The sequence below is a fragment of the Limulus polyphemus genome, unplaced genomic scaffold (assembly GCF_000517525.1).
Source record: "Limulus polyphemus unplaced genomic scaffold, Limulus_polyphemus-2.1.2 Scaffold8, whole genome shotgun sequence".
Classification (NCBI taxonomy): Eukaryota; Metazoa; Arthropoda; class Merostomata; order Xiphosura; family Limulidae; genus Limulus; species Limulus polyphemus.
In genome coordinates, this window is record NW_013665618.1 from 682,316 (window position 1) to 696,179 (window position 13,864).

Below are 13,864 nucleotides of genomic sequence, written 5' to 3' on the forward strand. Positions count from 1 at the left end.
TAACTGTGAATATGCTACACGTTTTTAAAATGTATCTATCCATATTTTTCAAGTGTAAAAGATTACCACAGAAAACGTTTTTCAAATAAATTTTCTGCAAGAGAGTTGTAAATATGTTATAGCATTTGGAATATTTCAAATGTTATTTGCCAAAATTATGTTTAGTCTATTTAAGTCCAATTGTCTCTTATGAATTTACTGTTTATGCATACTTTAAATAGTTTGCTCTCTGTGTAAATATTTAATAAATTACAAAGATGCAATAACTGTCCAGAATTCTACATCGGAGAAACAGGAAGAAAATTAGAAACCAGATTAACAGAACACAATAAAAAAACTGTCCCATGTTTTCCACCATTGCATCTCAAAAACCATAGTATATATATTAAAAACACAGTAATTTTAAACAAAGAACCAAACATAAACAAATGAAAAATAAAAGAATCCATCTTAATTGAACAAAACAATCCTACTCTAAACCAACACCCTGGGGTGCCAAGGTATCTCTTCTAGTCTTGCAACAGTATTTGGTGTGTATATATATATATATATATATATATCCTGTTTCAGTGTAAACTACTTGTACCTGAGCTGATGGTGACACAACCTTGTCGAAATGAACGTTGTACATATTTGCTGTTATGTTAAACTTGCATTAAAGTTTTTCTTCATTACCCATTCAAGCCATCTCCAAGCATTATTAGTCTTAAAGTGGGTTCCTCGTCATCGAATTTAAATTAAAAATTTTTTTTTTTCTTTCTTACAGTGATGACCATGGATTCAGTCCTCTACACTGGGCTTCTAAAGAGGGTAGAGCAAACATTGTTGAAATGCTCATGTTTCGGGGTGCAAGGATCAATGCCACCAACATGGGAGATGATACTGCCTTACATCTTGCTGCTGCTCATGGTCACAGAGATATTGTACATATGGCAAGTAGGAGTATTATGCATGCTATATTTTGGCACAGGAATATATTGCTTTAAGAATATCTCTATCTAATATTCCATTTTTCTATTGTTTCAGATAAATTAAAATGTGTAAGTGTAATTGAAAGTAATATTAACGTATGTTTTATCAGATAAAGGCACTGTAGTTTAGAGAAAAATCTATGCAACAAGTAAAAAATAAGCTTGAAATGAGTTTAATTTACTTTGTGCTTATTTAAAAGAGGAGAAATAAATAAAATGCCCAGATTATTGTAGAAATAAAAAATGTAGTGCACATTCCAGAAATAGCTTTAAAATGTGTAGGCTTTTTGCTTATGGTATAGTGCATATATGCATCTATATAACCTGTTAACTGAAAATACTAGCTATATATTTGAAAAACTTTAAATGCTTTGTCTTTGATATATTTGGTATATCTTATATTTCAGTTATACTTAAATAGATACAACGTTTTATTTTGTTTTGTTTTTTACTTCAAGGAAACTTGTAATAATGTTTTGAATGTATTTCAGCTGCTTCGAAAAAAGGCAGATATTAATGCTGTAAATGAGCATGGTAACACAGCTCTTCATTATGCATGCTTTTGGGGTTATCAAGCTATTGCTGAGGTAAGTTAACCATATTAACTATGTCAGGTTTTCTGCATGGGCCAGATTCTTTACAGTAGGTGTCTGAGACTTGTTGGCTATAAATTGCAACAATAAACAAACAGTCCACTTATTTTAGAATAATATATTAGAACAAGTCAAACATATATACAAATATTCATAACACTCTTGGTTATTACAGTTGTATCCAGAGCTTTAAATAATTTTCTTTTTCATCAAAGTCCACACGGGTTGGTTCAGTTACTTTAGAACACAATTGACAAGACAAATTATTTCTTTTTTACTGTTATTACAATACAATTTGTGATAATTTCACTTTACAAATTTCCACTATACACACAGTCTAGATCTAACTTTTGAACCACATTTTTCGATGCATATTTATAGCCTGACAGAGGTATAGAATGTTCCACCCACTACTAGATATTATGATGCAATAATAATCAAGAAAAACTTGGAAGGTTCTAGTAACATGGCACAATAATATAACAATTACCAACTCGCAGTAATTGAACTACACAACATATGATTCAAAAAAAAAATAAACAAACCTGTGATAAACTATCACTTCTAAAAATAACTAAATTTAACACTCGTGCTATCTAAATCATAACACTTGCATTAAACTTAAATGGAAATAGTCGTGTATATCTAACAAACAATCATCCTTTTCTCCAGTGAAGATAATTTCAAATGCTTAATTTTATCTTAAGCAATCATTATTTTATATCAAGAAATGTATGTGCCTGATGTCTTTCCATCTAGTGTAAAGTTTTGTACAATTAATTTATGCAAAAGATGTGTACAATTAATTTTTAAATAATATCTTTTTCTTAAAATTTAAATGGTTTCCACCTCTTATGAAACAGTTGTAGGCCCGGCATGGCCAAGTTGTTAGGGCACTCGACTCGTAACCTGAGGGTCGCGGGTTCGAATCCCCGTCACACCAAACATGCCAACCTCCGCCTTTGCCTGGACCCAAGTCTAGGATGAGAAAGGAGGAGGGTTGGGCGCGGGGCTAGCAACTCCACTCCATAAAAAAACAACCTGCTACAAGTAAGTGCAACAACAACTTTCCGTTAGTGAGGTGTTGTTACGGCCCTATGCTCCACTGGGAGTTTACAGGAATTAAAAAAAAAATACATCTTGTAAATTCTAGGATGGTCATAGAATCTGTTCATACAGGCGTATAACCATTAATCAAAAGCAAATCTTCCTTGGTATTAACCTTTTCTGTTTTTTTCCTTTAAGAAGTAATAAAAATCACCAGAAAAGTTTTCTTTAACTGTTTTGTTCATTCATAATAATATTTGCCTTGAATCCTGATCTTATTCAAAATTATGAAAGTAGAATCGTGATAATGATGCTGTATTAAAATACTCAAGCCTTTTCATTACCTTGAAAATTAATGTGCTTGTCTCCCAAGATGATTCATTTTTTTTAGTGAAACTAATATACACTGTAATTTAGCTATTTGAGACATTCTTTTGGATTTTCAAAAAGCAAATGCTAGCTTAGTGAAGTGATATAATTTATTTGTTTCATTTTTTTTTTGTCTACAGGACCTTGTGAACAATGGTGCACTAGTATCAGTTTGTAATAAATATGGTGAGACCCCTCTAGATAAATGCAAGGGACAGATGGCTCAGAAACTCCATGGTAAGATTTATTTGTTTTTTCAGTCTACTGGTAAATTATAATGTAATTTTTATGGACATCTAGAATTGATATTTTCTTAATTTTTGCTATGGGCTCGGTTGAGATTTATTCAAGTTCATGCCCATAAAGTGACCATCAATTTCCATATCATAACTTTTAATATGGTATGTGTATCTTCACAAAATCTGGCAAGCTTTCAGTAAAAATTACAGATTTTTTTTAATTAAGTACTTTTACTAAAAAGTTGCCTGTGAATATATGGAGTCAGATTGACTGCTCTGAGTGCAAATTGATTTTCATGTTAAGATTAAATATATTTTTCTTTATTTGAAAATTGTGAAATTTCATTTGCATAATCTCTAAAACTTTCGATATGAATATCAAATATTTTTGTTTTTAGTAAACGTAATATTTTATTTATTTTCTCTACCCTAACTTTATACCCATTTGTAACTGACCTTGTAACCTCTAAAAAAAAGAATTAAATCTAAATTACCCTTTATTCTTTCTAGAATGAGTGCAAGTTGTAACATGAAACAACAATGGTTTATCTTAAATAGCTTAAAGCTTGTAACTGTATACATCTGTTTCTACTTGTGTCTCTCAACACAGGCTTGGTCAGTTAGACTGACCATGTGACCTCTTTGTACTCATTTAGTCTTTAGAGTTTTGACACTACTAACTTTTAATATACTGTGTATATCTTCACCAAATTTTGTAGACTTTTAGTAAACATATCTTTCACATACAAAAAATCATATTTTTAGTGAAGTACTTTAATAAACTAAAAAAAGATTTGTCCATGAATATATTGAGTATTTTTTATTAGTCCACGTGCAAAGAGATTTTCATGTTGAGATTAAAAGTACTTTTTTTCATCTCAAATTTCATTTGCATAATCCTTAAAACCTCCTAAATATATTTCAAATGTTTGTTTCAGTAAAACTTTATATTTTATTTGTTATTTTCTGTACTCTAACTCTATACAAGGTTGGTCAATTTGGCCGATCTCATAACCACCAAATAAAGATTGAATTAAATCTAAATTACCCTTTTTTTCTTTCTAGAATGATTTCAAATTGTAACATGAAACTACATTTGTTTATCCTAAGTAGCTTTAAACTCATAACAGTATACATCTATTTATACTTAAATTTTATTGTTTTATTGTCCTTTGATTGCTCTTAGAACCATGTCTGACTACTACTATTCAAGCCATTATAAGTTGTAAATCGCTTGGGGAATGAGGAGTTCATGTTACGCTATCGCATTACATTGCTCATGAGCTACTCCAAGCTGCTTGCATGTATGAATGTTGGACGGACATTCCGCCTCCTGCAACCCTTTTTACAGCTTATGTAATGTTTTGAGTATTTCTCCTTTGGCTTATGAATCTTTACCTTCTTCATTGGAAAAAAACTAGTTCATCTCATTACCTGGTCCATCCACCTTCACCAGATATTGCTGTGCATGCAAGGAGATTTGCAGATCATTTAAGAGAGGGTTCTGCCATGCCTTGTCTTCCTTGTTTATTGGATCATCATGCCTTGGCTTTCCATTGCCTGGAGAACCCTCATGTGGACTCGCAGAGGTTAGACCCTTGCCTTTCTATCTAGGACTCTACACAAGATGCCACTATTCATCTTAATCAGTCTCAGTTTTTCAGAATTCATCTGTCACAACAGTTTTGCAGTTTTTATCACATTTGCAACTGTTGTCTGAGGCCTATTGTAGATTCCCTGCTCAAATTTAAGAGGATGTTCTCCATTAATTGACTTCTACTTTGGTCAGGTTATTGGCTTCTGCTTTCTCTCCTTAGTATTTTGGTTGGTTTGTTGCTGGGATCTTTTGGAGAGAGATGCTGTATTGAAGGGAGTTTGCCTTCCTCCATAGGCTCTTAGAGATCTCAGAGTAGCTCCTTTTCTTAGACAGTCTATTTTTGTGGGAATTCCAAACTATGGAGTGTAGAGTAGATGTGGCCTGTCTTCATTCTTCACTTTCTACACTGGCTTCTTGACTGTCCCACAGTTCTACAGAATAGTTTACTGCATCTCCCATTCAAGTTTCCAGACCTCCTACTTAGTTGCTACAATCCATTGGAACACAAGGGCAATTTTGACATTACCAGTAAGGATAATTCTCCAGGGTGGAGTGCAGATTTTGGCATTGGTGTCAGGTCCTGTGGGGTTTTATCTTGGAGGGTTTGTTTCAGTATGGGAGACATTAACCACAGTTTAGTGAGTCATTCAAGTTCTCAGGACTAGATTGGTCATTCAATTCATGTCTTCTTCTCCTCTGTCTCTCATGCTGGCTGGCTTTCCACTTCCCAAAGACCCTCTTACTTTCAACCTTCATGCACAAGCCATCCAGAATCTTCTGCACAAAGAGGCCACAGAATACGTCACTTTCTCTCTAGAGTGTTTTATTCTTGGCTGTTAGTAGTATCTAAAAGACGGGTGATTGACGACCAGTCATCAACTTTTCTTGTCTCCATCACTTCCTCCAGCCTCCTCGGTTTACAATGCAGTTGATTCTTTCCCTTTGGTGGTCTTTTTCACCTGGCCTTTGGATGACAAAATTCAACGTCGCAAATGCCTACCTTCCTACCCATATTGCTGAGTCTTCAAGGCATAATATCCATTTCATGCACAACAACCAGGATTTTCAGTTTCTTGCTAGACCATTAAGCCTTGCATCTGCTCTATACATTTTTTGTCTGATAGTCGGTTTTTTCATGTCATCCCCATACCCCTGGCACTCACACTCACCATTACATGGACGACTGGCTTCTTGCTCCTTCTCACCATTTAGCAGAACTGCACACTCAAACTGTGCTATCAGAAACTTTGAGAGCTGGGTTTCTTATTAAAAAGGAGAAGTATCTCATCCATTTAGGAGTGTTTTTCAGTTCCAAACTAAGCCATGCCCAACCTTGTCCTCTTTGGCTTTAGGCCATGCAACGGTGATTCTTCAAATCCATTTGTCTTCTCTGCCAGCATGCACAGTTCTATCTCTTTTGGGGATGTGAACATCATTGGAATCACTCATTCCTCTAGGTAGGGCCCTTCAGTGGTCATTATGGGACCAGTTGACATTTGCACAGGTGCATTGGATTGTCCAATAAGACTGTTGTATTCCAGTTTGCTGGATCTCAGCTGGTGGTTGAACAGGGACAACACAACAGTAGGTGTCCCTCTACCACCATCATGGCCAGAGGTACATCTGTTCACAGATGCTTCTCTTCAAGGCTGGATGCTTGTATAGAAAAATATAGAATTTCAGGGACTTTGGACAGTAGAGGAAGCTTGTTTCCATATAAGTCTCTTAGAACATTTAGTTGTTCAACGAGCTATAACTCAGGATTTCAAATTGTTCTGAGGGAAGGTGGTAATGCTTCATTTTGGACAATTCCACAGTAGTCCCATACATTTCAAAGCAAGGGGGTCCCTCATTCAAGATCTTTGTTTTCGAACAGTGGATCTTCTCCTTTGGGCACACAAACGACAAATTGTTCTCCTTGCTTGTCATGTACCAGGGGTAAAAAATCTAGTGGCCAACCAGTTATCTCGTCCCATCAGAGCTCTTCCTATGGAATGGATGCTTCATTTGCATTGGATCTGCTCTTGTCTTGGGACATGACAGATTGATGCTTTCACTACACACTGGACTGCTCAGTTCCCATCCTTCTGGTTTGCAGTACCTCACCCTCTGGCTTTGGGAGTAGATGCTCTCAGTCAGGATTGGATGGGTCTTTGGATGGTAACTTGTCTGGTTCTGGCACTGATTTTCTCCAGGTCCTATTGGATTCTTCTGGTGGCACCATATTGGCTGAGTCAGTCATGGTTTCCACTCCTCCAGTATCTTCAGGAATGTCAGCTTCTTCTCTTCCCCTTCCTCCCCATCTTTCTTACTTCATCCTCGGTTGAGCATTTCCATCCAGAAGCCTGAGTTCTTTGACTTCACACCTACCTTTTATGTAGCCATCGCATGACATCAGGGAGTGACATTTTGAGTGGTGTCTTTATTAATATGTTCCATTCGACATCCTTCTCTGGAAGTTTATCAAAGAAAATGGTTTACTTATCATCAAAGGTCTCTCAGACATGGGTTTAACCCTTCACGTCCCACTGCATCACATATCTCAATTTTTGACATGGTGATTTGACAAAGGTTTGGTGCCTTCATCTATTGCCTTGTGTAAGGCTGCCTTATCAGCTACAAAAAGTAAAAGAAGGAAAGTGTTGAATCCCCAGTTTTGTCATTACTTTTGAAATCAATTAGGTTATCTGTCCTCATCACCCTTTCCAAGTTCCTAATTGGGATGTCATAGTGGTTCTTTGTGCATTAATGTGTCTACCTTTTGAGCCTTTGGGGCCATGTTCACTATATCATCTTTCACTTGCATCATATTTTCTTCTGTTGTTGGCTAGAAGACATTGATGTACAGATGTGTTTGCACTTCATGTTCACAGGACACTTTACCATTCCAACTACATTCTGTTTTATCCAGACAAGTTCTTTCTATATAAAAATCCAGCAGCTAGGGAAGAAAATGTGGCTTTCTCTCTTATTCTTCTTCCCTTCATTTCCCATTTATGCAACCATTTGGATCTGGATCGTTTTTTATGCCTTGTTCTGGATCTCCGATGTTAAGTGGCGTGCACTGAAGCATTTCAGGGCTCACAATACTGGTTGTTTATCCATTGGGATCCTTCAGTATCATGCGACTTATCCCCTGTCACATTGACAAATTGGATTAGTCAATTAGTTCAAATAGCTTACTCTGGTCTTTCAATGGAGAAGCTGAGACTTCTTAGGATCTCATCTCATCAAGTTCGACATAGATCGATGTGCCTGGCAGCTTGGTTATGTCAGCCACAAAAGAGAATTGTACTAACTGGTATGTGTACAACACCTAATATCTTTATATCGCATTACTTACAGGACTTAGCAGTCTCCTCCTTAGGTTCACCCCATTCCTGTGGTTATTCTAAACACCCCAGCTCAGTTGTGACAAAGGTGAGAAACTTCATTCCTTTTCAAAGACATTCTCATCATTAATCCTCCTCTCCTCTTTTCTAGAGGAGTAAGGGAGTGGTGGATAGAGATCTATTCCTCCTGAGTGATTTTTGTACTATTTATTCCACTCAAGGAAAAGAGGGTGAAGCTGGATACTCTCTCACACTTAACCCTAGTTGGTTTTAAAAGATGTTTGGAGGGGAGCTGGTCCAACTTACACGGGAGCCTCCTCGTAATTCCAGTTCAAAGATGACACTTTGCTATCTGATTGTGTGAGCATGGCCCTTCTTTTTAACCATTCTCTTACTTTCCATAATTGTGGAAGAGGGTCTTCGACTCTTCATAATTCTGCAAGGTTGAGGAGTTAGGATTTTGGGTCGTAATCGCAGGCTGAATAATCTCTGTTTGTTCAGGTTGGGTGAGACACGAAATTGCTCCGTAATTCTGAGTTCGGTTTGTTGCATTCTAAGCTTCTTCAGGTTGGGAGGAAGACTTGTCAAGTTGGATGTTGCTTGCTTTCCCTTCATAATTCTGTTGGCTCATATGCAACATTCTGAAACTTTCAGGTTTGGTGCCTAGGACCATAATTTCGAGTTCAGTTTCTTGCATTTTGTTGGATTTAGGGTTTGTCCACTTGGGTGTTGCTTGCCTTTATTTTTACTTCCAGTGGCTTGATATACAAAATCTGTAATTTTCAGATTCGGTTTCCTTCATGTCATATTATTGTTATATGATTATATTGCAGTCCCCACGCCCTAGCCACTACACTTTTGATCTAGCTTTGCATACACAGCTCTATAATTCCAACGACGAGATGTGGAACCTCATTTGTGAGGTTGAGGCCCAGGTGAATCTCATGATAATGAACAGTATGGACTCTGTAGCTGGTTGGCCTTTACTGTCCATGTTTAAATTTCACTTTATCTGGGCAAAGAGCATATCTGTTCCAGAAGTAGTGCATACCTCCACTAGTGTGCTTTATTATATCTCAATTTAGCACATCTGTTTTTTTTATGTAGAATTTCTGTATGGATCTTGCCCTCACTGGCCCCTCCACCTGGTCATTGTGGGATTTTAGTTAAAGTGTGAATGGAGGTGTGTTTTGCAACTTAACATTTTCCTATACCAAAAATGTATTTCTGAAAATACTTACCTCTTCTCAAAATATCCCACCCTTTCTCCCCACGATAGCTGGTGTTTGGGTCTCATAATCTTTCCAGTCACAAAAAGGTGAATAAGAAAGAATAATGGGGAAGCTTGTATACACACTTAGGCCTTAGTAAGAGAGTTAAACAATGATTAATCTAAACTTTTGATTTTAACATGTTAGGACTAATTTTGTATTCTGAAACAAGAGTGGGAAAGCTTTAATATATGTTTTAACAAAATTCAACATATAGAAATAATTTTTACAGAATGCCATTTATTGCATATCTAAAAATCTGGTATATTTTCCTGTAAGGTGCATTTTAATTTATAAGATATTTGGAATACTTTTATTAAGGTAAATATTATTATTTTAGTTCAATAAACATTTCATGATCTTTACTTCTTGTATGGTTGTTAATCTTATTGTAATAATTCAGGAAAGTATAATAGTTTCATAGAAACAAAATTTATGTAAGATGTTAATAAAAGATCAAAATAATTTGTAACTGAATGATACTTACTGCCACTATTAGTATATCCATTAAATATATTAAACCCATAATTATTTTTTCAGAACTTGCAGCACAAACTGGCCAAGATTTTAAGAAAATCAAGTTCAAAGAACAAAATTGGCTAGGAACAAAGACAAGAAGCCGTAAGTAGAAAGAGTTACTGCTGTGTTTTGTCATACGACTGTTTGTTAAATATGTACTACACTTTAGATTAAATTAATATTTAAAGATAGAATAAAATATTGTTAGGAATTGTAGCATATATATATATTTTAACTTTTTATTTTGAAATCATTGTACATATTTAAAAAAAATTAATCTTCAAAGCATGGAATGTAACAGGTAGAATCAGTCTTTCCACTCTCTCTCTCTAGGAGAAGGAGAGAGAGCAACAAAAGTCTGTTTTCAGTATCTTAAAAAAAAAAACTGTTTCATATCAAGTAGTTTAGGTGTACAAAAGAAAGAAATGTTACAGTATATGTTTATATAATTTTGTGTTTAATATTTATTGACTACATCTAGATGTAATAAAATACATATTGCTTTGTATTTACATGTATTACAATTTAACATGTACTGCTCAAAATAATTAAGGTATAACCAGAGCTTCCTACTGAAGTCTATGTTCATAATGCTCATTTGTCATAACCATGTCTTTCTTCCATGTGTCCTGGGCAGTCTCCAGATATGTACTTGTTTTGTTTTGGGTTGCAATATGAGCATGTTTCTTCTGTGTACAAGACATTCACCCTTATGTTGTTTGATCAATCCAAATGTTCTGACACTACTAGAGATGAATTAGAATAATCATGCCATTGGTTATCTGGCATAAAGGCCACTAGGAAATTTATTTCTAACCCATTTTTATGCTTATTTAAAGCCCATTTGTTGTTCTGAACTGTTGGGGAGCTGAGGCCTGCTGTTTGTTTTGAGCAAATATTATCAAATAGTGGCGGCTTTGCAAGGATGTTGACAATGGTCTGCTCTTTCGGGTCTCCATCCAATTTTATTGGTGGTCTGAAAGTGAGTCCATGTTCTGCTAACTACACTTTTTGAGACTTAGTCATTCTTTAATCACTGTGTAACCAACATCGTGGAAATGTCAAAATGTCTCCATTGGAGTGCTAGCATGTTTCACAATTGATTTATACTTTATACACTTTTTGCTTTTGTTCAAACTAACAATGACAATTCACAGTTTCTTCATTTTTGTTTACAACTGAAATGTGCCTATACAATGACATGATAGGCTACCTGACACTTGTTTTGCATAAAAATAAATTCATGGGTGCTGTTAACATAATTTGATAACAGTAGTTGTGCTTTGTCTTAGCTAGAATAAAGAAAAAAACTGACTATCCCTTAATTGTTTTTATGTGGTGTACATAAGTATTATTGAACATGTAGGTTAGGCCTACAGTTAGTGTAAAATTATAAAACCAGTACTAAAGGATATGCTAACATTCAAGTTTGAGTAGAGATTGCTTAATTATTACAGTTTAGGTTTGAAATACAGTTGCTAATGTAAATTAGGCATCTTATGAAAGTATTTGTAGTGATTAAAATTTGATTAATTATGGAAGCATTTACTGATACTTGTTTTTGATACTCATTTGCATACAGATTAGGCTTAAATAACCTATGCAAAGCACCAATATAGATTGTATTTGTAATAATTTTGAATTTTCTAGGTAAGCAAAAGAGTGTATCCATATAGATATAATAGTTATAAAGTTAACCATAGTTTTCAAAAAACATTTACATATTACTAGCCAGAGCATGTCATTAATAATAATAATAATAGTATACTTCATGTTGGTATGAAATACATTCTGCATGTGTATAATTAATTGAAGAGAATATATGTTATCTAAGTAAGTACATTATAAGTTGTATAAAATATAAATCTAATAAAAGATTTTCTAAATATTTAATGAAATATTGCTGTTCACATGGAGATGGTGTCATTATCATGCTACATTTTATATTGTATGAATATGTTAGGTATAGCTTTATTCATTTGTCTTTGATCTAGTAAGCAAATACACATCAGTATTTTACTGTAATTATTCCAAAAATGGATTTGAATCTCTACATTATTAAATTATTACTTGAATCAACTCAACTACAGTGTTAAATGGTGATGTATTGGAAATTTAATACATTTGTTTTATTTTAAAAATTATTGCAATAAAGTTTACACATTTTGTCTTTAGTACTAAATATTGCATTTATAATTCACTGTGAATACAGAAATATGTCTGAAAGTATTTAACATGAAAATAATTGAATAAAAATATTTTGAAATGTGTTAATACATCAAAGTTTCAGGTACTAAGATTAAATGCATCTTTTTAAAATTATTATTCAAAAAATTACTAATACAACATAGTAAAGCTTTGAGCCACTGAAAGGAGGTGCAGTATTGTACTGCCATATTTCTAACTAATTTTCCATTAACAAGTATTTTGACAGGTTCTGATATAGTTGTAACACGTTCTACTGAAAATGTTTGATAAGCTGTTGAAATGAGTTTGCATGAAACCAGTGTTTGCTAACTTCCTCAACTCTGAATGTTATTTTTACAGATTTTAATAAATATTTGTATTGTTTGGTTAAAGCTTAAATTAATTTTAGTAAAATTGCTAAGGAATATTAAATCTGTTATTAGGGGATGCTACTTTATCTCGACATTCAGGAATTGGAATAAATGAATTGAATCTTCAAGTAAAACTAGCCAGCACACCGTCTGGTGAGGTAAAAACATTTTTCATTGTAAAAGTATTTTATACTATGTTGTTCTCTGTTTAAACACTGTAGTTCATTATACATAGTATAACTGTAAAAGCTCTTATCTCTGGAAGGCATTAACATTGATGTTATTTAGTTATATAACTGCACTAGGTACAAAGTTTTAAAATGATTTACCGAAGTATTTCAGCTATGTCATATGTAAATAACTGTTTGCTGATTAAAGAAATATATATATTTATTAAAGACTTGGAGAGGAACTTGGCAAGGCAATGATATAGTAGCCAAAATTCTAAGAGTCCGAGAAGTCACACCACGTATTCCTCGAGATTTCAATGATGAGTACCCTCGGTTGCGAATCTTTTCTCATCCAAATGTATTGCCAGTTGTTGGTTGTTGCTGTACTCCTCCAAATCTGATTGTTATTAATCAGTACATGCCATACAGATCACTGTATGCAGTTTTACATGAAGGAACAGGTAAGATATTATTCTTAAGTATCAAGAATAAAAAAAAAAAAAAAATACAATAAAAAACTGAAATACATATCCTTATTGAACTTTGGTTAGAAGATAATATTGAGTAGCTACTTGTGATTCATGTAAATTCATCTCTTGTATAATAAAAACAACATATATAATCTTGCAACCTTCTGACTTGTATAGGAAACTCTTGACTATTTTTGTATATAAGCAGAATGGAAATTTTTTGTGGAAAGATATTTGATTAATACAATAGTGTGTTAATTTCATCATCATATTTATAGATAATTTTGTTTTGAGTTAAAAGTTGATCAAAAATGTTCCTTAAACTGTTTTGATGTGTTAATTCATTTTTTTAAAGTTACTTTGGTGTGTGGTATACCAGTATGTCATAAACATTAGTACATGGGACTGCTTGGTTATAATGTGACATCATATAATATTAAAAAGGTACTAAAATAATGATTAATTATAAGGAGAAACGAAGTAAAAATTATTGGTCAAATCTGTTCTTAAGTACTATGCTTCAGGTATCAATGTCTTTATATAAACAGAATTGAAAGTACTTTAATAAGCAGAATGGGTTTATACCACATTGATATCTTGAATCTAGTTTGTTTTTTAATTGGAATTAGCTTTGACCTTTTTCTTTAACCCTTTCCATACAGGTCATGGGTGAAAGGCCATGTCATCATGTTTATTGACTCGCATTCAAAATTTTATTGAACTACTAT

General features: G+C 33.9%; 1 protein-coding gene across 1 annotated transcript in view; it reads left to right on the plus strand.

The window, feature by feature from the left end:
- Positions 1 to 13,864, plus strand: part of LOC106478122 (integrin-linked protein kinase-like) — a 42,334-nt gene that overhangs the window by 18,493 nt on the left and 9,977 nt on the right. The window contains exons 3-8 of the mRNA XM_022381534.1: positions 767 to 932; positions 1,463 to 1,558; positions 3,121 to 3,217; positions 9,960 to 10,040; positions 12,569 to 12,654; positions 12,896 to 13,127. Of these exons, the coding sequence (XP_022237242.1) occupies positions 767 to 932; positions 1,463 to 1,558; positions 3,121 to 3,217; positions 9,960 to 10,040; positions 12,569 to 12,654; positions 12,896 to 13,127 (758 nt within the window). The remainder of the gene's footprint in view (positions 1 to 766; positions 933 to 1,462; positions 1,559 to 3,120; positions 3,218 to 9,959; positions 10,041 to 12,568; positions 12,655 to 12,895; positions 13,128 to 13,864) is intronic.